The sequence below is a fragment of the Barbus barbus genome, assembly GCF_936440315.1.
Source record: "Barbus barbus genome assembly, chromosome: 12".
In the NCBI taxonomy this organism is placed as follows: Eukaryota; Metazoa; Chordata; class Actinopteri; order Cypriniformes; family Cyprinidae; genus Barbus; species Barbus barbus.
This window is the reverse complement of record NC_136740.1, coordinates 16,861,416-16,889,112: the sequence shown is the minus strand read 5'-3', so window position 1 is coordinate 16,889,112 and position 27,697 is coordinate 16,861,416. Positions and strand designations below refer to the sequence as shown.

At 38.2% G+C, this 27,697-nt stretch overlaps 2 protein-coding genes across 3 annotated transcripts; one reads left to right on the top strand and one right to left on the bottom strand.

Moving 5' to 3' along the window:
* Positions 1 to 144: 144 nt before the first annotated feature.
* On the top strand, positions 145 to 21,168 carry LOC306878121 (intermediate conductance calcium-activated potassium channel protein 4-like). The gene is made up of 10 exons (XM_079430252.1): positions 145 to 197; positions 280 to 670; positions 3,844 to 3,939; positions 5,842 to 6,296; positions 6,670 to 6,805; positions 13,714 to 13,824; positions 16,338 to 16,459; positions 19,086 to 19,155; positions 19,491 to 19,657; positions 19,738 to 21,168. The coding sequence occupies exons 2-10, from the start codon at positions 386 to 388 to the stop codon at positions 19,739 to 19,741; spliced, it is 1,446 nt and encodes a 481-aa protein (XP_079286378.1). The 5' UTR covers positions 145 to 197; positions 280 to 385; the 3' UTR covers positions 19,742 to 21,168.
* Positions 20,968 to 27,508, bottom strand: LOC306878120 (uncharacterized protein). Of its 2 annotated transcripts, XM_079430250.1 has the most exons (4): positions 27,434 to 27,508; positions 27,125 to 27,223; positions 26,938 to 27,038; positions 20,968 to 24,001 (listed from the first exon to the last, which is right to left on the bottom strand). In XM_079430250.1, exons 3-4 carry the CDS (start codon positions 27,010 to 27,012, stop codon positions 21,695 to 21,697), a joined length of 2,382 nt encoding a protein of 793 aa, XP_079286376.1. In that variant the 5' UTR covers positions 27,013 to 27,038; positions 27,125 to 27,223; positions 27,434 to 27,508; the 3' UTR covers positions 20,968 to 21,694. The 2 variants fall into 2 exon arrangements, with proteins under 2 accessions (XP_079286376.1, XP_079286377.1); XM_079430251.1 differs by lacking the exon at positions 27,125 to 27,223.
* Between the last annotated feature and the right edge of the window lie 189 nt (positions 27,509 to 27,697).

Genomic DNA, 27,697 nt, shown 5'->3' with positions numbered 1-27,697 from the left:
AACATTAGCTAATGACAACATACGAAGAAAAAATGTATGCCACAATCATCATACGAGGCGACAACACATCTAAAGAAGTTGATGCAGTCCATCCACGGCATACGTAAGAGCGCTACTTCATATAGTGAACAGTTCAGAGCGCCTACCCACAGACCCAAGTCAAATGCTGAGGCGCGTAACAGTGTGGAAGTTCGCAGGTAGGAGTGCGCATTTCGGTCTTCACTCTGTGCTTTGAAATACTTTCTTGACTTCAGCGTGCTATGCCTTCCGAAATTTTAGTTGGAGAGGGGGAAGGACAGGATGGAGAACAAGGCGACTGATGTCTGTATGGACTGAAGACAAGAGCGCGACTGATGTCTGTATGGACTGAAGACAAGAGCGCGCTATGGAGATGACCGCTCGCCTTGCGCACTTGGACACCAAGGTGGATGGCAGAAACTGTGATGGACTTGTCAACCACAACGGGGAAACGACGGAGATAAGAGTACCGCTGTCTCACACGGGGAAGAGACTCAGTCCGATCGAGGGGGGAAATCTTTACAGACTACGTGACAGAAAGTTCCTTTTGGAGGACAAGAAGCGCCTCTGCGCGTGGGCACTGGGAACCGCGTTGTTAGGCATTCTGCTGATGGTATTACATGCTGAGCTGTGCCCAGTAGTGTATCAACCAGTAAGTAGATCTACAGCTATTAGTGAAATACACAAACCAGTAGTGCGCTTGAGACAACCGAGTAGTGAATTTGATGGATGGAGCATCAGTTTTGAGCTCTAGAGGGTAAAGTGATATTCAGTAAAGAGAAGTATCACCCAAATTTAGAAGAAAAGACAAAAATTTGATTCACCTAAATAAAGAAATTAAACGTTCCAAAATTACGCCTGGTTGAAACATACATAGCTAATGTTAGTTGTGTGGAACTAAAACGTCGTTGCTGAAGCAAAATCTTAACTGTTTTGTTACACTGTAAAAAGTGGATACATGCACTATTGCTACTTGATCTAACACTCGAAATTGAGTAAATTAGGTTGATTTAATGATCTATTAAATAATGTTTCACTTGGACAAAACTCGTTCGCTTAGGGTGCTCGAGCACCTACGAGATTGGCCGAACATATACGGAAAAACACGAGATATTCTTCATTGAAAAAAATTGCATTTAGTAACATACAAACTTCTTGGAATTTAAATTTCTTAACTTCGTTTTTCAGATTTTTTTTCGTTTTCGGCCCCTGCTCTGATTTCCATTTCATAAACCTACGAAAACACTCATTTGAAGACCTCGTTAAGTGTATGTTTTATTATGAAAGGAATCTGAATGCATCAGCTGTTTTTAAACTCTTTACCTATATTTACAATGGTTACATGAGTGTGATAGAAAATCATTATTATTTAGCATCAAAAACGTCTGCATCTTCTACATTTAGACCTTTATAAAATGTATTACTCTTCGTTTTTGCAGCCTCATACTTTATTAGTCAACACGGGTGACTAAAGAGTTTTAACGTCCTCGTTTTTGCAGCCTCATACTGTATTAGTCAACACGGGTGACTAAAGAGTTTTAACGTCCTCACTGACAACTAATCAGTGTTATCATCCCTGTTTTCTTGATTCGCAGCAAGTTTCCTCCAATTATTTTTGGTCAAATTGCTCAAAACTTATTTTTGATTATACTGCTTCAGACAATTTAGAGAAATAATTAATTTTCGCCTCCAAAGCATAGTCTACTTCTGCAACCGTGACGGTGTATTTAAACTTACCATTCTCATGGAAACCAAATTATACAGGAAAAGCAGCTATTTATGCAAGTTTTTCCACATTTTGTCCCCCTCCCTTTGTGCTGCTCAGACTGCCTATTGCATCTTTCCACACCATTTAGTGTATAATTAGCGCCTGTTTGAATAATGGATTTGAGTGTTGACCTCAAACGGGACAAAAGCACTATGCTGATTTTCACGTGCTGTCCTGTCCACATACCTTGGTGATTGAAGTGGGCAAAACAAAGTTCAGCACTACCCCCTGTACATTTTACTTACTGTTTCCTTAATGTTGGTGTGTGCATTCACAATGAATGAACACAAAGAAATCATTAATTATTTTTAAACCAATATTGTGAGAAACTTTTATAATACTGCAAATGCAATTCAAATCAACCATAAAAATTAGTATCACTAGAAATTGTTTCTATAGATGCTAAAGTCTTTAGGATTTAGGGAAGGGGAGTGGTGTGTGGCCAAGTTCGGTGACCCATACTCGGAATTTGTGTTCTGCATTTAACCCATCCAAGTGTACACACAGTAGTGAACATACACCCAGAGCAGTGGGCAGCTAATGCTGCGGCCCCCGGGGAGCAGTTGGGGGTTCGGTGCTTTGCTCAATGGTCTCACCTCAGTCATGGTATTGAGGGTGGAGAGAGTGTTGGTTATTCACTGCCGGACCTGAGACTCAAACCCACGACCTTCAGGTTACAAGTCCAACTCTCTATCCATTAGGCCACGACTGCCCATTTAAAGGGATTGTTCATCCAAAAATGAAAATTCTGACACAAATGAAGATGTTATAAAGAATGTTGGTAACCAAACGGTCGATGGTCTCCAGTATTGGGGAAAAAAATGCTATGGAAGTCAATGGCTACCAGCAACTGTTTGGTAACCAAATTTCTTCAAAATATATATTTTTCTGTTGTTCAACAGATAAACGACACTTATACAGGTTTGGCACAACTCAAGGGTGGTGACAGATTAAATGATGACAGATTATTCATTTTTTGGAGTGAACTATCGCTTAAGGATAAATTGAACAGAACTGTGTACATGAAGTTGCCAAGTCTTTATACAACCCAAAGCATGCATTGATTGGGTGTATAACCTATGCAATGGAAGTTTCCTCCCTTAGTGCACCTGGTCTTATTAAAGACTTTCGTTATGCCAGATTTCACTCTATGAAATGTGGTCTCTCGTGTTAAATTTACCATTGATGTCTTTATGAAAATGCATGACCAAGCAGTCGATCATCTTCAAAATGTCCAACACATCTTTAGTGCATAAAATGATTTGTTGGCCACAGAGGGGTTTCACAGAATTCCAATTGATGCAGGACACCTTGCTTAACACCAAAACTGGCAAGGAACCTGATCTATGAAACTACTATTTCATACTATTATTATATCAGAATATAATTTTTGACCATTTTCTTCTGCTAATGTAATGGCATTTGCTCATGACGTTGCATAGCAATGCACATATTTGTTTTATATTATTTTTGTTGCATTGGCATGGAGAGGGAACACATACTAACAGAACGATCTTCCAGGCACGACCATTTATTTAAACTCACCATTCTCTTGGAAAACAGGTTATGCAGGAAAATTGGCTATTTATGCAAGTTTTTCCACATTTTGTCTCCCTCCCCTTTGTGTTGCTCACACTGCCTAGGGTGATATTGCATCTTTCCACATCATTTAGTGCATAATTAGCGCCTGTTTGAATAATGGATTTGAGTTTTGACCTCTAATGGCATATAAGCTTGATTCTGATTTTCATGCGCTATCCTCCCCACGTAACATGGTTATTGGAGTGAGCAAAGCAATCTTAAATAGGATTTTAAAAATGTTAAATTGCTCATTGCATTCCACATCTTTCAACAGGAAGCACCTGCCTCACTTTATTTAAACCAAATGTAATAATTAAACAGGAAATTACAGTGAAATACTGTAACTTTAGACTATTAAATGTTTATCAGTTGTATTAACTAGTATTTTTCAGTTCTTACGTTGAAAAGTAGTATGACACTGTAACCTTTTTTGTATAATTCACTCTCATTCTCTTTGTTTTGTCTGTTCTCTCCAGGGATCCATATATGCCCTCTCCATAAATGGTCTCATCAGTTTCTCCACGGGGTGTTTGCTCATTCTCATCATCGCCTTCCATTATAAAGACATCAGAGTGAGTGTTTTTGTCCAATCTGAATACAATCTGAAAAATTGCCTCATTTTAATGTCTGAAAAAAGCACTCTTAAAGGTACAGTTGACTGAAATTTAACATCATCAAACTCAGAAAACTTTCACAGCAGGGGATCTACAAGTGCAGTATAGAGATAAGAAGGCAAAAGTGTGAGGGGCAGGTGGGGCTTATCTGAGCTCCTCACACAGAGTTAGCAATATGGGGGCTAAAGGGAACTCAAGTTAAAAAAAAAGTACTCACATCTCTCTCAGTTCAGCCCAACCCCCACCCTATTCCCTGTGTCCGACGAACCCTTAACTGTGTTCCCATGGGACTCATATTGCACCCCTCACTGTAAGGCCTTATTCAAGGGACAAAATCTCTGACTGTCTGCAGCTGGATTAATAGATTAACTCATATCAAAGCAAATAAATGTAAGATTTCATATGGGCTGGGCTCATATATTCATTGTTGTACACTGAAAAATTTACACTACTCCAGATTAAGGGCAATGCTATTGCACATAGTCTTGCGTTGATTGAGGTCACTTTTGAGTATAGGTAGTTTCAGTTGTGATTCCTATCAAAGCAGGAACTTATGCAACCACATGTTGCACACGTAATGTTATCAGTTGTGTACAACAGGGCAAAAAGTTTTTTTTTCTTCTGGTCTTTTTTACGAAGTATTTATGAAGCAGCATCATTTGTTTACACAGAAGTAAGAGAATTTGTATTAATAATTAGTTAATTTATAAGTTCATGCATTTCCTGGGAATCAAAGCCATGATCGTATTGTAGTTATATTGTCATGCTCTGTTCTACTGTTTGAGCTACAGGAACACTTTCTAAAATGTAGTGTATTTTAACTTTAACACATATTGACCAGTGTCTTTATAGACTGTATATACATATACACACAGTTTGTTTCAATTTATTTGCTTTAAAAAGCAAATTAATGCAAGACCATTTCCACCAGTGCAAGTGCATTTCTATAAGAAGAAAAGTCTGAATTGTGAGATATAAATTTGCACTTACAAGAAAAATATCAGAAAAGTCACAATAACATTTTTTTCTTTTTTATCCTTTGTTTTTTCTTTAATCAAGATTGTATTTTAATATACTGACAACTCTAATATTTTAATTAAAAAAAAATAGTTTAATGAGTTTAACGAAGCAAAAGCAAAACCTTACTAACTACTACAAATACATTTCTATTGTGATATGATAATAGTATGGTATGGTTAATTATGTAACTTTTTTATAAGTCACAGTATCTGGTGCAGTTTAGCATTATGAATTTTTCTCTAAGCCATGCCACAGTATAGGTCTATTAATTTAAAATGCTTAAATGTTTGATCAAAGTACCTAGAAATCCATGTCTTGTCATCACAGCGAATGACCTCATGGATGAGGAAAAGTTTGCAGTGCAGAGTGACAAACGTTTTGAGATTATACAGCAGCTGGGAGTGGTACAATAAGAGTAGCAGGAAAATGTAAAGCCACGATCAAAATTACAACCGAATTCTGGTCCATGTACTTTTCAAACCGTCTGTTGTAATCCAAGACGACTGTTGATTTACATGGTGTTACTCATTTTCAGCTCTAAGTCATGTTTAATATTTTTTGTGTCATGTAATTAATGAGCCGTTCATTTGTGATTTATGGTTTTGAGTAGTTTCACTGACACACTTGTCCTTCACAAGCAAAACAGTTTACAGCTGGACGTCCTATCAGGGAGGGCAGGGCTGTGTTTGTTTTGGCCCCGTTCTTACAGTGAATCAAGAACGTCTTGCTTACTCTCTCGTCTCTGCCATTTTTTGTTAATCATTGCTTCCTTATGAGATCAATCAAGTGATTCTCTTGTTGATACACATCCTGCCTCTGTTTTTCTTTCCTTTCTTCAAGCTTTTCATCATTGACCACAACCAGGTGGACTGGCGCATTGCCATGACCAGTAACCGAGTGCTTGGCATCTCCCTGGAGCTCGTTGTCTGCGCTATCCATCCTGTGGCTATCTACCTGAGGCCCGATATGGAGGACAGACTTGGGGGGAAGCCGGAGCAAAATTCCTCCACCCCCCTCTGCTTGTCCTCCAGTCACAAAGAAGTCATGCTAGATGTGGAGCTGCTGCTGTCGGCTCTCATGTTCCTGAGACTTTATCTCGTGCACAGAGCCGTCCTGTTACACAGTAAGGTGCTCCTCAGCGCCTCGTACAGGAGCATCGGCTCCCTCAACAACATCAACTTCTCCTTCCGCTTTGTGCTCAAGGTACTAATGAACAAGTATCCGGCCCGCACGCTGCTGGTCTTCATTATGTTCTTCTGGCTCTCTGCGGCTTGGATGCTGCGACTGTGTGAAAGGTACAGAACGTGCAATTATTTGTGGAGAAACACAAACACTTATTAATATGCTTTTTCCATTCGCTCATTAGAAACAGCTCATCAAGTTTTATCATGCCTCTTCTGATGTTGATGATCAATTTGAGTTGTGGTCATACGTTTCTTACCAATAGATTTATTTCAGGAACAAACACATTGCTCTTCAGCACCAGCTCATTACTGACTGTCAAATTTTGAACAATACATTCTAGTTTACTTGTCACGGCAAGGATGAATCATTCATTAACACTGTTGTCTTTTCTGCAACAATTCATTTGAAAGTTTTAATCAGTTCAAGTTTTGCACAATATGTCTTTCGTATATTTACACAGTCACTCTCTGTCACCACCTATAGGCAGCAACAGGTAGAGACAGGTGGCATGGACACTGCACTGTGGCTCATAGCCATCACCTTCCTCACAGTGGGATATGGAGATGTGTCCCCTCACACCAGCTGTGGCAAGGTGGTGTGTCTCTTCACAGGCGTCATGGTAAATAGAACTCTTAACTAACTCTTAACAATTAGGCATGTATACTGCTATATCTATTACTGACAAAATAATTAAATTGCTTTTGTTGTAATAGGCTATGTACTTGAAGGAAGACAAACACTCCTACCTCTTCACTGAGCTCCATTTCTATGGTTTAGTAAAGAAATCAAATATGATTACCGTTATCATATGTCATTATAACTCACTCTCAGGAAAAAAAAAAAAAAAGGTACAAAAGCTGTCACTGGGGCAGTACACTTAGTAATATGTACACCTGAGATACTTTTAGGGGTAAATAAGGTACAAAGGTATACCTTTTAAAAAGGTACCTCCCCAGTTTCAACCTATATAAAAAAAAATCTGAGTGATATGCTTTGTTAGCTCCCGACTATGACTAAAATAGTCACAAATGACTAAAAAAGCCAAAAAAAAGGACTCATATTCACCAGTTCGTTTTAATAAGTGAGTCAAAAAGATTCACAAAACAAATTCAAACTCGCTTGTAAACTGGTGCTTTAAATCAGAGTCAGTTAGTCAGTGAATCGTTCAGAGTCGTTACTGAGTTCATAACTGACTCCCTCTTGAGACATTTTCCAGCTTTGTCCTGTTAGAAATAAACTGTAACTGTGCCGTATACTTTACATTTTACTGACCCATTGATCACATGATAGTACATTTAAAGATACATATTCATAGTTCAATCAGCTAATAATAATCTTAACAAGTGTTTGTGGTTTGTAAGTCATTTGTCTCTTAAATGGTACCCACCTGCACTGGTTTATCAATGTCTACAGTTGCTGCAGCTTCTGCTTCATCACATTTAAAGCATTGTGACTGAGTTATGAGATCCACGTCCATGTGGACACACCTTTTGTACAGTTACAGCTGTTCTTCCACCCTTCCTTACAGCAACACTGGAGTCCAGCTGGGATTTCAGTGATGCTGTGCTGGCAGCCTCACTGATGAAGGATGAAGATTAGAATCACAGTCTGTGACATCTTTCGGCTGTTCAGTCACATGGTTGTCTGAATTAATATCCATTAAATCATTTTTGTTTATCATAGATTGTACACTGAAATCATATCTTTAAGGCATTGTGAACATATTTAAAAAAATATTTAAATATGGACTTTGTGTGTGTGTGTGTGTGTGTGGGTGGGTGGGTGGGTGTGGGTGTATCTGAGCAAAGAGTTCAGCAAGTGATGAAGGGAGGGAATGATTTAGCTTTATGGTACACAGATTGTTTTGTCTGTAAACCAAGTACTTTGGTTACACCCGTACAAGATCATTTCAGACCGAATGATTGAAAATATAGTCAATACATATTCATTTCATGGCAAAAGTTCATAACAAGAAGCTTTATTAAATATTATTATTTCATATTTCATATTATTATATTTTAATTAAATTTATATTTTTATATTAATATAAATATTAAAATATATTAGTTCATAACATTAGGGTCAAATGGTAGTTTCTATTTTATGATTAATGGTAACACTTAACAACAAGGTCCCATTAGTTAACGTATTAACTAACAATGAACAATACATATGTTGAGGTATTTATTAATCTTTGTTAACATTAGTGTATAACATTTGATTTTAATGATGTATTATTAAATGTTTAAATGAACTTTACCTGAAATTAATGAATGCTTTAGTGGTATTGTTCATTGTTAGTTCATGATAACTGATGTAGTTAGCGAACAAATGTTTACAGTGACAGTAAGAGCGTGTGTCCGTGCGTGTTGTGAACATGTGCTGCGTTGTGCTGTATGTTCGTGAGGATTGAGTTTCCAGCTTCTCTCTGACTCAGGCAGCTGCATCTGCACCAGACTGTCCGCCCTTCTCTTCACTCCATCCCTCATTTCCGATCAGGACAGATAAGCCGGCAGGATAGGAGCATGGGACTCACACGACAGGAGCATGGGGCTAAAGCCAAACCCAGACACCTCCCTGACACAGTGGAAAATAATCCTTCACTCCTCTTTCTCTCCCTCGCTCAGTGTTTTTATAAGCTTTCCCCTTTTTTTAGGGAAAACTTTCCACCATTGCCATTTTTAGGTGGTTTATAGCATTTGGCGCCACTAGATCAGGAGGGTGTGCCAACCTGTGCCCAAGACTTGGAAAACCAGAAAAAAAGTTTCCTAATCCAGTTGGAACAGTATACGGGTGTTCATTAGTGTGGGATAGCCCTCTCACCTGTAGCTTCAGCGGGAGCGTTCAACGTGCCTGGCTGCCCCATGTAAATGCTTCCTATCACTTTCTCCACATAAAGATGAGACTTTAATGACTTTCCACTGTCAGGATCAGCTTCCATTATCACCTGTTACCTATCACGTGGAAGTGTGATGGAGCGTCTGTGTGTTTGTCTTGCATCCAACACCTGCACTGCAAAAATGTGTATTCTTAATCAGTAATTTTCTCTTGTTGCCCAAAAAGATTTCAGACGCTCCCCAGATACAGTACAGGAGGGTGGTGGAGCGGAGGCGGAACAGGGGGAGGGATGGAGGGCCAGGTCCATGTGTAAGTGAAGGGACAGGTGACTGAGGCAAAGCAGGTGACTGAGGCCAAGGAACCGAGAGCCAGGGTGAAACCTAGGACAGATCCGGCAGTATAGGTGGAACTAAGGACCACCACGACAGATCAGACGGAGCAGCTAACCACCACAGCGGAGCAGAAGACCACCAGAGCCAGACAGTCGACCACCACGGCGGAGCAGAAGGGGCAGAAGACCTCCACGGCGGAGCGGGCGGGGCCGGAGCCCACCAGTGTGGAGCAGAAGACCTCCACGGCGGAGCCCACTAGGACAGAGCAGACGGGACTCGAGCCCACCAGGGCGGAGCAGGTGGAGCAGAAGGCCCTAGAGACTGGGACCTAGGGAAAACTGAGACACAAGAAACAGAGAGAGCATGTACAGACTCAAGGACCAAGGCAGGGAACATAGGAAGTCCATCAATATTTTCCCTGGTGGCAAGTGAGCGGGCAGACAGTCCATAAGGAAACTCCCTGATCAAAACTGGACAGGCAGACAATTCAAAATCTGACTCATTGACAGTGACTGGGCAGACACAAAGTTCAAAATCAGGTTTGTTAATTAACATGGGACAGACAGATGGTTCGAAATTAGACTTGGCATTGACAAAACCCGGATCAGCAGACAGTTCAAAATCAGATTCAAAAGTATATTTGTACGGAAAGAGTGTTCATAGCCAGGTGCATAGACTGAATCTGGACTGGTCGATTTTCCAGTGAGGAAAACAATGCCAGACAATTCACAGTCAGGCTCATACATTGAAACAGGACAGACAGATAATTCTAAATCAAGAGCATTAGTGACAACTGAACAGGCAAACTCAAATTCATAGGTTGAAGCCGGACAGACAGATAGCTCAGAAATAAACTCATTGACTGGAAGGGGACAGACAGACTGTTCACTAATGGTCTCTTTGACAATGACAGGGTTAACAGGGCATACAGAAGGTTCATTTAAGGCTTCCATGGCAGTGATAGGGTTAACAAGACAGATATGGGGTGCATTTATAGTTTCTGAGCTCAAGACAGACAATTTAGGTTTAGATTCCTTGACAGAGACCGGCAAGTTCAAAATCAGACACATTAGTTGAGGCGAGACGGACAGACAGTTCACAATCAGCCACCATGGATGGTTCCGAACAGGGTCGAAAGTTCAGAGATAGCTTCCTCGGCCGGTTCAGAGCAGGGCAAATGTTCAAAAGCTGCCTCCGTGGCCGTGAAAAGGCAAGACGAGGGATCACAGATGGCCTCCATAGTCATGACAGGGCAGGACAAGGATTTGCAGAGGGCCTCCATAGTCGTGACAGGGCAAGACGAGGATTTGCAGACGGCCCCCATAGTCATGACAGGGCAGGACAAGGATTTGCAGACGGCCTCCATAGTCGTGACAGGGCAAGACAAGGATTTGCAGACGGCCTCCATAGTCGTGACAGGGCAGAACAAGGATTTGTAGACGGCCTCCATAGTCGTGACAGGGCAAGACAAGGATTTGCAGACGGCCTCCATAGTCGTGACAGGGCAGAACAAGGATTCGCAAACGAACTCTGTAACGAGACTCTGTAAGTTCAGCTATGACTTGATGGAGCATCGTTGTGGCCGCCATTTTGTGAATGGGTTCCACTGTCGCCGCCATTATGTGAGTGCGCTCGGGTACGGCCGCCATTTCACGAGCGGGTTTAATCACGCGTTCCTCCTCCCACAGTGAATGAGGAACCGACTGACAACAGAGCATAGTCCAAGAACTGACTGAGTGACGAGCGCGAACCCTCAAGTCTAAGCTTAGACTTCAGAGGTGGGTTTATGCCATCGCAGAAAATCTCTATCAAAATAATGTCCGGTAATTTTGAATAGTGAGCGATGGGTACAAATTCTTGAATATGGTTCCATATGGATTCCAGTGATCGTGGACCTTGTTTAAGGGCAAATAATATTCTTGTTGTGTCCATACCTGGCCAATGTCAATTTGAAAAGCTGCTGGATCCTTGTATGACTGAGTATTCTGTAACGGAGCCGACGACACAGGAGTCGAGCAGATCCAAGTCGAGCTTTTATTCATAATCATGGTCAAAACACAGGCAGTGTCAAACAACAGCAAACAGGTATGGCATAGGCAAAACTGAAGAGCAATCCTAAACGGGCTTGAGTCAGACGACAGCAAATATAATCCAGAGGGCTAGACAAGAGGGGTATCCGTAAACGTGAGAAAAAGTCCAGGCGAGGAGCAAACCCAGTCCGAAACAGGGGTTAATCCAAAATCCAAGAATCAGGAACTAGGTAATCAGGAGACACAACTAGACTAGACTAAAACCCGATTCGGATGGTAATTGTTTCTCAGGGGGACGCAAGTGATTTTCACCATATACAGGGGGTAGTTGGTGATTTAATTACCGTACGAATCCAGGACGTCTGTGTTTTTCTGTCATCACCCCCGTGAAAATCTCCGGACAAATTACCTACTGTTTTTTGACAAACACCAAGGTCGTGTAGTAATGTAATTGCCGTCCGAATCCGCATCTCTGAGTTTACGAGAAGAAATCGATTCAAAATTCAGCGTTTAAACCCTTTTTGAAAACTCCCAAACATTCGAAATGGGTCTTTATTATAGCAGCAGCAAGTATGCAATACAATTTTAAAATGTGTATTATAAACGGATATATATCGCGTATAATTATATACAAATACACCTATTTTTAAACAGGAGATTTAAATAATCAAATAATAAATAGGATTATACATTATAAAATATGCTTGGAATAATAAGAATATATTTTACATAAGTATTTTAAAATACATTTTACACAATAATAAGAATAAATTTGTAAATAAAATTCATTTTATTTATAGCACACAATCATGTGACTGGCCACGTGAGCAGCGCAGGATCACAGAACTCACTCACAATAACTAACAATAAATCGCCGTCTGAATCCATGAGTTTTTATCACTGAAGTGATGTGTAAATTTATTTTTGCAGATGTCCATATGAGAAACAATTACCGTCCGAATCGGGCTTAAGCCTAGAACTAGAAACTAAGATAGGGAACTGGCGCCGTAGACTAGCTATCACTTGGAGAGCAATAAACGCTACACAATACTCGGCGACTTAAGCAGGATCTGAGTGTGTTTTATATAGTGAGTGTAATAGCTTTCAGGTGAGCTAGTGATTGAGACAGCTGTGTGTACTTAGTGCAATGAATGATGGGAAATGCAGTCCAGGGTAATATGTAACAGTCTGTGTGGTGTGAGAGTCAATATGATAAAGAGCGACCTCTGATGGCGAGTGGACGAGTGTAAACTTTAATATCTTCATGCCTTATTGCTGCTTTTATCAGATGCTTGCCAATAATATAGTTTGCATTTTGTGATGATAGAAGCAATCAAGAAGTTAAGATATGCTAATGTATATTGTATTTTCATGATGATGTTGTGTATATATACAATTCATTTGGGCATAATTATATCCAGCTTTATAATAAATAGCTTATACTGTTTTGCCTCTCAAGTAATTTGGTTTAAGTATGCTTGAATATTTTGGGAGGGGGGGTCTTGCATGAATTCCTAAAAATGGGGTGTGGATAGTTATGGGGTGTGGATAGTTCAAAACAAGAATGTGTATCTCCATATATTAGATTGTAACACAGAGGAATTCACACTGTCTGCCAACAGAATAAAAGAACATTTTGGGTGCAACTCTTGTGAAAAATTATGATAGTATTAAAGATTTTGCCCTTTGAATTGATTAATTCTGGCTTACAAAGATGATTGACTAAGGGGAGTTCTGTAATTACACTTCAACATTTTCCTTGACTGCTGTGAATAATCAACTATGGAAAAACTGTAAGCCTTTGTGTTTTCAGAACTTTTAGTCAATACCATGAAGAAACCTTAAAGCGATGCTAACTATACTTTCTCTCCATAAGAACTAACTGGCTCTCTCTTTGTTTCCCTTTCTTTATCTCTCAATCAATTTGTTCTCTAATGCAACAAATTAAGGAGTTCAGGTAAATGAACTGTTTAGTGTAAAATTGCATGGAAACATTCTTCATAGAGACATACACTTTCTTCCATATAATACTACTGTTTTATTATTTTAGTATTTTGTTATTTTAGTTATCATATTTTATTAATGATTTAAATTGGTATGTTTTTTTGTGTTGGAAAAGCTTTCCAAATTTTTAAACTGATTTGAATAAAATAAATGTCATTATATTTCATTCCCCTAAAAATGATTTATACACTTGCTACAAAGAACCTTGTGGAATTCTGTGTACTGTCTGAATATCATTAACTCTAAATACTTTATGTCTGAGTACATGTTTGGGATAATGAGACAGATGGTAACCATGCTCATGTCTATGTGTTTGTTGTCAGGGTGTGGCATGTACTGCTATGTTGGTAGCCGTCATGACTAAGAAATTGGCGCTTAACAAAGGGGAGAAACATGTGCATTTCTTCATGATGGACATTCAGATCTCCAAGCGGGTGAGCAAGAGAGACCACCACATAAAACGTATATGGCACCCTCTTTCAGTTCTTCATTGTCTTTTTGTCAAACACTTATGTGTGCTTGGTTATTTCCTTATGACCGATTTGATAGTCATAAAAAAAATAAGTTAATGATAATCAGACGTAGCTTAGCCATTTGGGAATACTTAACTTAATCTTTAAAAATAGCCTTCGTTTCGGATGAGAAACATAAAAAGCAGTGACCTGGAGGATGCAGAAGCATGAATGGAAGCAGCGTTATTTTCCGCATCGCACGCGTGTTATGATTTCAGAGGCTTTTTAGAACATTATTTTTTCCTTAAATAGGGAATTCCAAATAGCATTACAGTGTGGGAAAAAGCTTAGGATGGCTAGGCATAGACAGCCGCTGTGCTCTTAATAGCCGACAAAAGGCGTCAAAGAGAGGAAACAATCAGGTCCCTGTCAGGAAAACTTGTGTCAGTCCATGAGAAGCTTAACTCTGGCAGGAAATAAGATGCACTGATGTGTGTCCGTTAGCATATGCACTGGAAAAGAGAGAAGGTGCTGAGGGCCGGATCTTAATGCTGAGGTGGGCAGGCGGGCCGCTTGCACTCCTCTAACAGGATCCATCTGTTTGCTTATCAGAGGGAAGGAGGAGAGAGTTCAAAATAAATGCATAGAGGAAGATGGTAGATGCTTAGAGTTTCCACAAATGGAAATTAAATCAGACTGCTTTGAGTGAGTAACCACTGACAGGTGTTTCTGAAAAATGTACTTACATTTGATTATCTCCCACCACTGAAAAGATACGTTTTCAAAGGAATATTCAGATTTTAAACTTATCGACAGCATTTTTTGACATCAAATTTCAACTAAAAATAATGGCAACACTTTACTTAAAGCCGTAATGTATAATGCATTATAAAAGTAGTTGTAATGCATTATACAATCTCATGAATAATTGTAATTGTTAATACATTATAACATTTATCAATTCATTATTACAACTCACATTAAGATTAATTATGATGCCCTTTATAATGCATTATACATAAAAAACTAATTCCTCGTATGTGTAAACATACTTGGCCAATAAAGCTCATTCTGATTCTGATTCTGATTCTGATGCTTTATTAAGTAAAGTGTTACCTAAATAACTTTTCCTTGTCCATCATTTTCGAAATGACCTGTATATGATCTGTGGAAAGCTGACACAAATACTTTTAGACAGTTGAATTTTTTTTTAATCACATTTTAAATTAATATTATTTTAATGATTTGTTTAATATATTAAATCATTAAAATATTTAATTTATTATAAAATATATAATTTAATAAAAATATATTATGTTAGTTTTTAAATGTACAATTTATATACAAGGTAAATATAAATACATACATTATTGAAATTATTATTTGTTTTTATTATGATGAGGAACTTGTGGCCAAATTTATAGCTGTAACGCTATTACAATAGTTTTTCTGTCGTTTTAGGGTTTCTGATGTTTTGCTATCATGGACAAGTTGTAAAATTGGGCGTTGTACAGAAAAAAAACTATTGTTAATAAATACATAGTTTCCATTGTGTGGCTAAACTATTGAAATAGTGAGTATTTTAATGTTCACAAACTGGCCTCATTTACTTTTATTGTGTTTGCCTCACTGTAGACCAGTTTTTGATTTGATGTTTTTAAGAGGGACAAGTAGAAATAGTTTTTGTGGTAATCAACATTATGCCACTGATGATGTTGATTGACTTTAACTTGAACTGAGTCCAGAATATTCCTTTTCCTTTCCTATTCATGAAGGTCTGAATCTATGTTTTTAACTTGGCAAAAGCCATATCCTGTCACAGGGTGTATCGTTGAGTGTGTGTGTGTGTGTGTGTGCATGCCACGGGTCCTACTCATCAGGCCCTGCGATGATATACCTTCATGATACTTTAAAGGAAGACATCTGGACACAGTTGGACACTCTATTAATAACCACAAACATACAAAATTGCCAGGGAGCTGGTGACATCATTATGAGCAGGTCTTCAACAGGAAGACACACAGACAACAATAGAATCAAAGAATGCAGAGAAATGTGTGATTAAAAAAAGCCCTTAACTGTCAGTAACCCACATCTTTATGATGGCTATTCTCATCCTCAAATCACCCTCAAAATAACCATTACTTTTCCTTCCGTTCCCGTCTTTCCATTTTTATTTTCATCAAGGCTGCCCCCTTAATAAACTGCACCAGTTTCCTTACATCCTGTCCAGATTTTCTAGCAATACTCTGTTATGTTATAATTTGTTATTTACACAATCACATCACAATCATCATATTATAGTTAGCGAGTGTAGTTAAACAGACAGCAACTTGTACGGTAGTTTCATACAGTGTTTGATCAGCCATCTTCTGAACAATGTAAACATGCCACTATTTACTTAAGGAATGTCCTACAGACTGTCAATAGACTGTCATTGTAGAGCTGTGATGGATGGATTACTTATAACTCTAATCAAATTCTCTGTGACACAGATCCGGCACGCAGCAGCCAATGTGCTGAGAGAATGTTGGCTGCTGCATCGCACCACCCAGACAAAAGACAACAGCGGAGAGCATCGTCATCACCAGAGATTCCTGCTGGAGGCCATCCGTGTGTGAGTGATCCATTACAGCCAGCACTCAACCATTACACAGCGTACTTAGAGATTCACTAGAAGAGAAAGACAGAGCATCTGTGGATAGCTGACATAAAACAAACTGAGCAGTTGAAAAAAAATACTTTTTTAAAGAAATACATAATTACATATCTTTTCAAATGTGTTATTATTTTAAATGATAGATACAATGTAAAAAAAAAAAAAAAAAAGTTGAGCCAACTTAAAAATTTTAAGGCAACCAGCTTCAGCAGATTTTTGAGTTCTCTCAACTTATTTTTGTAGGAGATTATCAACTTTTTGTTGTATAAACTTAAAACAACAAGTTGAGAAAACTCACAAATTTGCTGAAGCTGGTTACCTTAAAATTTTAAATTGGTTCAACTTTTTTTTTTACAGTGTAGATAGATAGATAGATAGATAGATAGATAGATAGATAGATAGATAGATAGATAGATAGATAGATAGATAGATAGATTTTTAATAAATTGTAATATTTGTATTTTTTAAATTATACATATTTAAAAATATAATTTCATTATACATACATATATATAATTGTCACTTGTTTAAAATATAAACATATTTAAACAAAATGAATATTTATACTGTATATATATATTTCTTTTTTTTTTCTTTTGATGATAATAGGTGATTTTTATAAAAGTTTATTTTACGTGATAGGTGTAATTCCATTATGCAATTTTTTAGTACTTATTAACAAAACAGAAGTCTATACATTGTTTTATTTAAAAAAATCATAAATATAAATCATATCATATAAACTTATATAAACTCGTATGATAAAGTATACATTCTAACTGTACCTCATGCAGCTCATCAAAACCATTTCCTGTAAATAAATATATGTAGAGGAAATGTTTAATATGTTTAATATCTAAATTAAACATTAGATATGACAATGAGCAAACTCATGCAACAGTTAACCAATTAAACATCTGGCCCATCACCTGGAATATTTACTTTTTAAGCCCATGGCGATAGGACACGGATCATATTCCACTTGGTCATTTTCTCTAAAATCCTTCATGACTTTATGCAGTTTCCCCATCTCTCAGCTGATTGTTGACCGCTTTATTGTTTACAGTAAGTCCTGACATCTTCCTGCAGATAAGGGGCTGAGTTTGGGGAAAGCGGCTCAGCTGGCTGCCCTTTTTGGCTGCAGTTCCTTTTTGAGCAGTGAATAGGAAGCGGTGATGTGTGAATTTACACTGCAGCGTTTAACATCGTTAATGACTACAGGAATCTGGCTCTTAGAATGTTCCATGTGCATGTATGAGATCCGTGAGTAACCGTGGATGGCCGTAAGGGTGGAGGGATTCTGACTTCCCCTTTTACAGTTAGCAGAACCACCAAAAATACTCTGGAAAGAAAGTGGATGCTGAAGCAAGCAGACCGCCAAATAGTTAGGAGGTCATTCTGGTTTGTGATTTTCGGTCTGTTCTCTTTTTGCTCCCATGACACATGGACACTTGTCATTTCTGCATGCTTCGGCAATTGGTGATGGTTCCCCTGTAATAACCGGTTTCCGTTTTGCTTTTTTGGCACACAACATAGTCAGAGACAACTGCAAGTAGGCCTACTGCAAAAAAATACACAAATGTACTGCTAAAACTTTCATTATGAGAGGTCGCAAAATAAAGCAAAAATTGGGAATTTAACCCTGAAATGACCTCAAAAGCCTACATGAATGCAAAAATGTTTCAATAATATTCATTTGTTCATTACCAATAAAAAACTTCAGTTGAACTAATTAGAAATAGAACTAATGTATGTCTATGTGAGAAATGTTTGCACACATGGATGTACAAAAAGGGGCTTATCAAGTGATGAAATCGTTTTTTTTTTAATATAGAAAATTATAATTAAAAAAGAATATTAATATCCATAATCATGTCACAAACCATGTTTCTGACTAATACAGGGAGTGTCAATGAATTAAATATTACTCTTGACAAAACTTATTTAAAAAAATACCAGTCAATATTCTGAGAAATGAATAGATGTCAGTATCGTTACTGTAAAACTAAAACTATTTAAAATTGAATTGGTAAAATCAAATAAAGTGAAATAAAATAAATTTTAATTGAATATTATTCAAAAATGAGAAATGTTGCCTTGGCAACTAACTGAAATAAAGTAAGTTTCAGTTGGAATACTAAAATTACTAAAAGTAAAACTGAAATAAAAACAAGCTAAAACTTAAAAAAAAAAAAAACTAATTGACAAAAGCTTTAATAAACACTATAAAATGTTAATAAATACTACAAGAAAATCAATATAAATTCGGTTAAAATAACACTGTTTTGACAACCATTTAGAACAGTTGCAAAAATATAATTTTTATGAAATATGGCCAGCACATGTGAATGACATTGCTGATTTATGTGAGATTTAGGAAAAATACATGGAATATTAAGTATTAAGTAAAAATATTCCACAAAAACCACACCCGTTGTCATTTTGATTTATTTTATTTTTCTCATATTGGGGTTATCTAAAGACTGACATATAGGAGACAACATATAGGAGAAACCAAGCTGACTAGAGTTCTGTTAAAACCATTGTACCAGAATGTAATGCTTTTTTTCCCTGTCTCGACTAGATTTCGTCACCTGAGATTGAAGCAGAGGAAGTTAAGGGATTATGCCAGTGAGATGGTGGATCTCTCAAAGGTAAATCAGACATACATCAGACTCCTGTCTAGGTCAGTTTGCCTGAAAAAAGAGACATTCACCTCACCCAGACATATAAATGTTCAGTGAAACCATAAAAATGTCTGTAAAAACTACCTTAAGTCTGGCAGCATCTTGTGTGATACTTACAGCTGTGCACATAAAAAGAAAAACAAGACCTTGATGTTTCACAAACTACATCACCTAGATATTTTGAATGAGAAATATGACCAAACATTGAATGTCTTATGATACTGATATGCTTAATATGGGGGGGGGGGGGGATACAGCTAAGACCAGGATATTATCTGAGAATAGTTTTGGTCTTCAAACAGATGCAGATGATCATGTGTGATCTGAGTGCAAACTGGAACAGCTCTTACCATGAGCTTGAGCAGCGAATCATTTCTATGGAGCAGAAGCTGGACGAGCTGGGACGCTCCTTCCAAATCACCTCTGAGCTGCTCACACAGGCGCTACATCGCCGCAGACTGGACCACAGGTAATACCATCAACAGTCTTTATGTGCTTGACCTAATCGAGTAGGTTTATAGTGTAAAGTCTGGATCTATTTCTGTACAGGTGACCTGTGACATCTCTACAGAAGGCTAATGAGTGTTCTTCAATCAAGCCTCTTGAACTGATGGAGGAACTTTATGATGAACTTCAAAAGGATTAAGAGCAGCAACAACCATAGCAGACATCGTTTTATTTTGAACAGCCGTTCTGTCGTGTGTATTGATGAACGCTTCTTCAATGCTACAAACATGAACTTGTAAAAAGGTTATTTTGGTTTGTTTCACTTCTAATTTTCAGTTTCAGTGTGACTGAGACCAAAACGATGAGATGGATATTCTGGAGAAGGAACGAATTTAGATGACTTGTAACCCAATCGCACAGGCCTCGGTGTGATTTATATCAGTGTGAAAGTCACAAAAAAATCAAGTCTTTCTATAGTTCCTGTTCCTAGGAGAGACTGGGGAAGTTAGTCTTCATCAAACTGAAGAAAACACCTTAACTTTGAGAAGTTCATCTCAGAATTTGGAAGTATGAATCATACTGAGCAACTTGATAACTTTATGACTCTAATTTGATACACAATTTTTCAGTTATGTGCGTACATCCTGGCAATGACACATAGATGAAGGTCTCTGTAACTTGCTGGCAACTCTTTCAAAGGTAAGTCAGATAAATTGTCGTTAGGTGTCAAGGATAAGCCAGACTTCCTCACAGACTATTGCCCTTGTACACTGATATTTTTAGAACAACCTTTATTGAGGCAGAACCACCTGCACCCAAAGCACCCCAATAAAAAAAGCTGGGAATGACTTGAATTTCCATCAGCCCTTTAACCTGACAGGGCATCTGTTGAATGACAGCATGTGGCGGCTCTAATTACACCATGAAAAGGTTTTGTGTAGTATGGTCCTCAGAATACTGGTGTAACGGAAAAATCTTTATTGCTCAAGCCTGTATTTAAGTTCATTAAAGACAGAGGCTGTCAGTCCTCTCTGGTATCTCCTCCTGGTGGACAAAAGTATGTTGCATGTTTGGCCATCATTCCTGTTAAGACTGTGCTTGTCCTGTATCGTTTGTGATGAATATTTTCAAAATAGACTCAATAACTAGATGTGTATGCAGTATGATTATATGAGTGCACTGGGAATAAGAAACGAGGTCAGGTATGCTGTATGTAATTCTTTTTGATAAACAAACAGTAACTTTGTCTTGGTTTTACTCCTGTCTTTGCATATTTGAAACTGCTGGTGTGAGGGAAGCATATGAATGGCACATGACTCATTATTTCAATCATTAACTGTTGCTGCTTATTCAGGAACATAGGGAAGCAAACCAGAACATTTTTATTGCTTTAGAATCAAGATAAGTTGATCAGGAATACGGTTTTGCATGTTGTATTTTGAAATATACATAAAAATTGCCAGTTGAAAATGACAGAAAAACGTTTACAGCATTATTTTTGCACATTTTAATAAAGCCATCACATGTTAACATAATTTTGTGTTTTCCCAACTACATGATGACGAGAACTCTTTTAAAAATATATACAGAGCACTTCTCTCTGTATTTATGTACAATTTTTTATTACAAATGGGTTAGAATGAATCATTGCCTTTCAACACAAAACCCCTATAAAAATAAAAAAAAGTGTTTTTTTGGTAATTAATAAATGAGAGCTTGCTTAAAATACTCTCACCAAGCATTCTTTCAGTAGTCACATCCATCTTATGACAGAGAAAAATAAAACCTATAAAATTATACCAGTGCTCACATCACATTTGTTCTGATACAAAACTTATCTTTAGGGTTAAAGTGTTACTATTTGTGCTGTTATGGATTTGGACTTCAGTTTTTAAATTTCAAAGTCTTTTTCAAAGTAAAAAAACAAACAAAAAATAAGATACACCACTTTTGAACACATAATAATACAGAATGATCAATTAAGGCCAAAGAAAAACAATTTGCAGTTGACTGAAAGGTCAGTTTTCAATCCTATATGCGTCTCATTTACACACACCATTCAAACAGAGACAGATTGTGAGTTTTTTCGAGTGTGTTTTGAATGTTTCGAGTTTTTAAGCATATGCCATAACAGTGCAGATGGCCTTGTAAACATCTGTCCACAGCTACAGTCAAAAGCCGCCTTGCATTTCTTCTTCACACACCGCCTGCCATTTCTATGCTTCCATTTGTGCCAGGTCAATTTATGCGCCCCTTCGAATGTATTTCCGCACCGTGCACAAACAAATCGGACTGACTCCGCATGCTGGACCTGGTGTCTCAGCAAATGCAGCTGCCTTTGGAACGACCTTCCGCACTGACATCTGTACAACCTTGACCCATGGTGTAAGTAGCGGTGACGCACCTTCAGCGACGGCTGTCTTGAGATGGCACCACAGTGACGGCAGGGGAAGATGGTTTTGGAGCGCCAGCTCTGCTCGAGAGGCTTCTGTAGAGCCAAATCCATTCTTTTGTTCACAAACATGGCCACTACCTGTAACGGAGCCTGAACCTGGGTAGGAGGGACCTGTGGCTGGTTGTGTTCAGTAGGAGCACTGACAAGGGTAGGACAAGTGACTGAGGTCATCAGCGGGACGTTTACAGGTAGGGGTCTAATATTAGCCAGAGGCATTTGTCTCCGAACAGGCCTGTTGGCTGATACTAGACAAGGTGCTGAGATGTTCACTGTAGGTGAGAAGGATACGATGACTTGACTTGGAAAAGGTGGGTTGGAAGGGTTAGGGATACGAAGAGTCATCCTGGCCAGATTTGGCATCAAGGGACGCACTACCAGAGGTACACAGACAGGAACTTTCGGACGAGTGACACAAGAAATTTGAGGGAAATGGGGCCTGATAAGAGTTTGTGGCACAGCCACAACTTGTGGAACCAAATCAGTCACCTTAGCAGGAACTAAAGGAGTTGTCTGAAGCAATTGCTGCAGCATCAAAGGTGGAGGATCAGGGGCTGGGGAAATGTTATTCGCTGAGTTCGTCTGAGTTATTTTGATCATTTTAATGGAGTTTTGATTGGTGTAAAAAGCAGGGGCAGAAGGTCTTACTTGACCACTGCTGTCGGATAAAGGCATGACAGGTAGCTGGGTTACCAGGGTGGCTGGCAAGTTAATGCCGCTTGTTGTTCTTCTCAAACAGACATGGTTTTTGAAACAGTCCAGTCTGGGGAAAACACTGTGGCAATGTGCACAGATATACCCAGCCGCGGTGTGTTTTTCGGTCGTGTGCTTCAGCAGCAACTCTTTATTCTCACATACCACGTTGCACAGGCAACAAGCAAACCTCAGTTTGTTCCTACAATCGTCCATGTGCTTCCCCAAATTAGCAAATTTGCCATAGCAGCAAAAGGGAGTATCGGATTGAAACCCAAATTTCTCTGCAATGTCTACTAACTCTAGATTCTTATTTGCAGGTTTTTTACTGTCAGGCGTCTGTTTCTTTCGTCTCTTTTTCTTTCTGTGACGGCCATAGGAGCTGCTTCTTGAGTCACTGTCACCAGGTTCTGAGCTGAAGTCCTCATCTGGGTTGTATGCTGTGTCACCAGGGGGTAGTGAGTCAGGGTTGACATCGTCATCAGTGTCGGTACTTTGGTCATCCTCCATCAGTCTGATTTCCTCCTCTGCAGCCACCTCACAAACTGCAGTTTCTCCGAGCCCATTCTCATCCTCATTCTCTACCTTCTGTCTTAAGCTAAGATGCTCTTGCTCTGATTGACTCAAGCTGCAAGTATCGTTTTGTTTATCAATAATAGGCAATCTTTCGGTTTCTGTTTTAATCTGTGACACTTGATTTGTGGAGTTTGTATCATTGTCGAAGCGTTTCTTGCAAGTGTCATTTGTAGCTGCTTGAGCTGAGACACAATATGAATGATCCCTCAAGATTATATTTCTCATATCAGTGTATCTTATGTTCTCTTTGATCCTGATTTCTTCTGTCGGTTCCATTTTAACCACAGGTTTTACATCCATTGCGTCTTTCCGATGCTTTTCCATATGTCCATTCAGATGCCACGTGCACCTAAAGAGAGCTCTGCAGATTCCACACATGAAACTTTTCCTTGGATGGGCATTTTTTAAGTGTAATGCCAGCGACATTACACGTCCAAATTTCGTCCGACACAGGTGACAATACACCTCGGCTGTGTGCGTCTTAAAGTGCTCAATCAGTTTATTCAGTAAGGGGATGTTTTCTCCACAAACACAGCACATAGAGCCTTCCTCACTTTTAGGTGCCAGTGGTGCCATGTAGTCATCCTCATCACTGGAGTCTTCTGAGAAACCTTGTAGAGGTGTAGAGATGATGTTGTTATAGCCCTAAAAACAAAGAGTGTGCATATGATAAAGGAGCAGAAAACAAAAAATGATGTGGCATGCTTTCACTTTAATATAATATTAATATAATACAGTTTAAATTTGATTTTGAAAAGATGCTTATCCTCACCATGAATGCATTTATCAAAAATAAATTAAATTACATAATACAATACAATAATATAACATTAATATTTTGAAATAACAGCTTTTAATATTAATTTAAAATTTAAATAGTAAATTAATTTTAAAACATAATTTATTCCTGTCATGGCAAAGCTGAATTTTCAGCAGCCATACTCTGATTTCTGAAGAACAATACGACACTGAAAACTATTCTAATATGCTGATTTGCTACTCAAAAAACATTAATTATCATCAATATTGAAAAAAATTTAATAGTTTTGTGAAAACCGTGATTTTTCATGATTCTTAGCTAAATAGAAAGCTCAAAAGAACAGCAATAGAATTTGTTTTGCAACAATGTAAAAGCATTTTGAACAATTTAATGCCACCTTCTTAATTAAAAAAAAAAAAAAAAAAAAAAAAAAAAAAAAAATTATATATATATATATAATTTATATTTAATTTAACACACATATACATACAGGTGCTGGTCATAAAATTAGAATATCATGAAAAAGTTGATTTATTTCGGTAATACCATTCAAAAAGTGAACCTTGTATATTAGATTCATTCATTACACACAGACTGATATATTTCAAATGTTTATTTCCTTTAATTTTGACGATTAACTGACAACTAATGAAAGTCCCAAATTCAGTATCTCAGAAAATTAGAATATTGTGAAAATGTTCAATATTGAAGACCCCTGGTGCCACACTCTAATCAGCTAATTAACTCAAAACACCTGCAAAAGCCTTTAAATGGTCTCTCAGTCTAGTTCTGTAGGCTACACAATCATGGGGAAGACTGCTGACTTGACAGTTGTCCAAAAGATGACCACTGACACCTTGCACAAGGAGGGCAAGACACAAAAGGTCATTGCTAAAGAGGCTGGCTGTTCACAGAGCTCTGTGTCCAAGCACATTAATAGAGGGGCGAAGGGAAGGACAAGATGTGGTAGAAAAAAGTGTACAAGCAATAGGGATAACCGCACCCTGGAGAGGATTGTGAAACAAAACCCATTCAAAAATGTGGGGGAGATTCACAAAGAGTGGACTGCAGCTGGAGTCAGTGCTTCAAGAACCACCACGCACAGACGTATGCAAGACATGGGTTTCAGCGGTCGCATTCCTTGTGTCAAGCCACTCTTGAACAAGAGACGGCGTCAGAAGCGTCTTGACTGGACTGCTGCTGAGTGGTCCAAAGTTATGTTCTCTGATGAAAGTAAATTTTGCATTTCCTTTGGAAATCAAGGTCCCAGAGTCTGGAGGAAGAGAGGAGAGGCACATAATCCACGTTGCTTGAGGTCCAGTGTAAAGTTTCCACAGTCATTGATGGTTTGGGGTGCCATGTCATCTGCTGGTGTTGGTCCATTGTGTTTTCTGAGGTCCAAGGTCAATGCAGCCATCTACCAGGAAATTTTAGAGCACTTCATGTTTCCTGCTGCTGACCAACTTTATGGAGATGCAGATTTAATTTTCCAACAGGACTTTGCACCTGCACACACTGCCAAAGCTACCAGTACCTGGTTTAAGGACCATGGTATCCCTGTTCTTGATTGGCCAGCAAACTCGCCTGACCTTAACCCCATAGAAACCCTATGGGGTATTGTGAAGAGGAAGATGCAATACGCCAGACCCAACAATTCAGAAGAGCTGAAGGCCACTATCAGAGCAACATGGGCTCTCATAACACCTGAGCAGTGCCACAGACTGATCGACTCCATGCCACGCCGCATTGCTGCAGTAATCCAGGCCAAAGGAGCCCCAACTAAATATTGAGTGCTGTACATGCTCATACTTTTCATGTTCATACTTTTCAGTTAGCCAACATTTCTAAAAATCATTTTTTTTGCATTGGTCTTAATTGATATTCTAATTTTCTGAGATACTGAATTTGGGACTTTCATTAGTTGTCAGTTATAATCATCAAAATTAAATGAAATAAACATTTGAAATATATCAGTCTGTATGTAATGAATGAATCTAATATACAAGTTTCACTTTTTGAATGGTATTACTGAAATAAATAAACTTTTTCATGATATTCTAATTTTATGACTAGCACCTGTATCTATCTATCTATATATATATATAAATATAAAATATTAATGACCCAAAACTTTTGAATGGTAGTGTATATATATTCAGCAATATTTCTATTTCTTGTTGACTCATTTCCTGGTGAAAATGATATGCATGTAAACAGAGTCACCCAGTTGTCATGATAATCTCTGGAGCAACAGGTCTAAATATTTATCTTAAGGGCACAATGACACAAAAAGCAAGACTGTAAACATAGCAACCATCTTTTTGACTGCGCATTCCAACATAAATATTAGAAGAGATCCCTAAACTTACATAACACTTCTGACATACCACTATTAAGGAAACCAATCTAAAAATGGTTTTAAACTGGTGTGTGGTGGGCGTTCTGGCGCACTATGGCTGCCGTCGCATCATCCAGGTGGATGCTGCACACTGGTGGTGGACGAGGAGATACCCCCTACTATGTAAAACGCTTTGAGTGCCTAGAAAAGCGCTATATAAATGTAACGAATTATTATTTATTATTATTATTTTAGAGCAAGATGAGTAAATGCTTTTTGTTTTTGCTCCTGTGCTTGACTGAGATGGTCAGCAGATGGCAAGCATGCAATTCAGAAAGTCTTCTGCTGGAAAAACACTCTTAATATAGCAAGTAACTGCTTAGTACAAATAAGAATGTCAATCGAGAATTTGAGTGTTCCACTGTAAGTTAATTGAGTTTTTAGACGTTTTCTCGTGTAGGGGTAATTCATTGGACCACTTACATACTGTTGCTGCAGCTGTGTTTTGGCACCAGCAACACGCTCCACCTCCTCCTCCTCAAATGGTAAGATTTCCATGCCAACTCTTGTGCAGCTACTTTAGGCTGAAAAGGTAAGAAAAGCTTTTGGTAACCAGTACACAAAAAACGAGCAATGCATTACAGTACCCTGTGCAACTACAGTAACTTACAATAAAACTTTTCCTGAAATATAAAATCAGTTTGAATCTTGTTCCAGAAACTTTAGAGGGTGTGGTCTGTTTGTGCAGTAAGAGGCTTTTCAGTTTTTTCTGTCAAAGTATAAGAGTGAAGTTATTTCAGTTGGATATCACACTTTATTAAATAAATAAAATCTCTTAACCTGTTAAAGCAACCTGACATTTAAAAGGACAAAATGAAAGCTAGTGCCAGACCTTTCATTGCAGCATGTTTCTCACACCTTTTACAATATGTAAACGGAGTAGAAGACGGGAGTCTTCCTTAAAACCTGGAATACTTACAATATAATGATTTCATTAATAATTTTCGTGTTTTGGTGTTGGCTCCTCCCCCAAACATGTACGCATGCGCGAGTCCGTCTCCTAAATTCGTCCGGACAAAAGGTCTATGTATTGCGCATGCGCAGAAGCTTTCCACTTTTTATTTATTAATGTTGTTTTTTTTCATGTAGCTTTCTTGTTACAGGGGTCTTTTATTAGTCTACAATAAGATTATATATATTCATTGATGCTATGTTGCTGAAACATTTAATAAACAATACATTT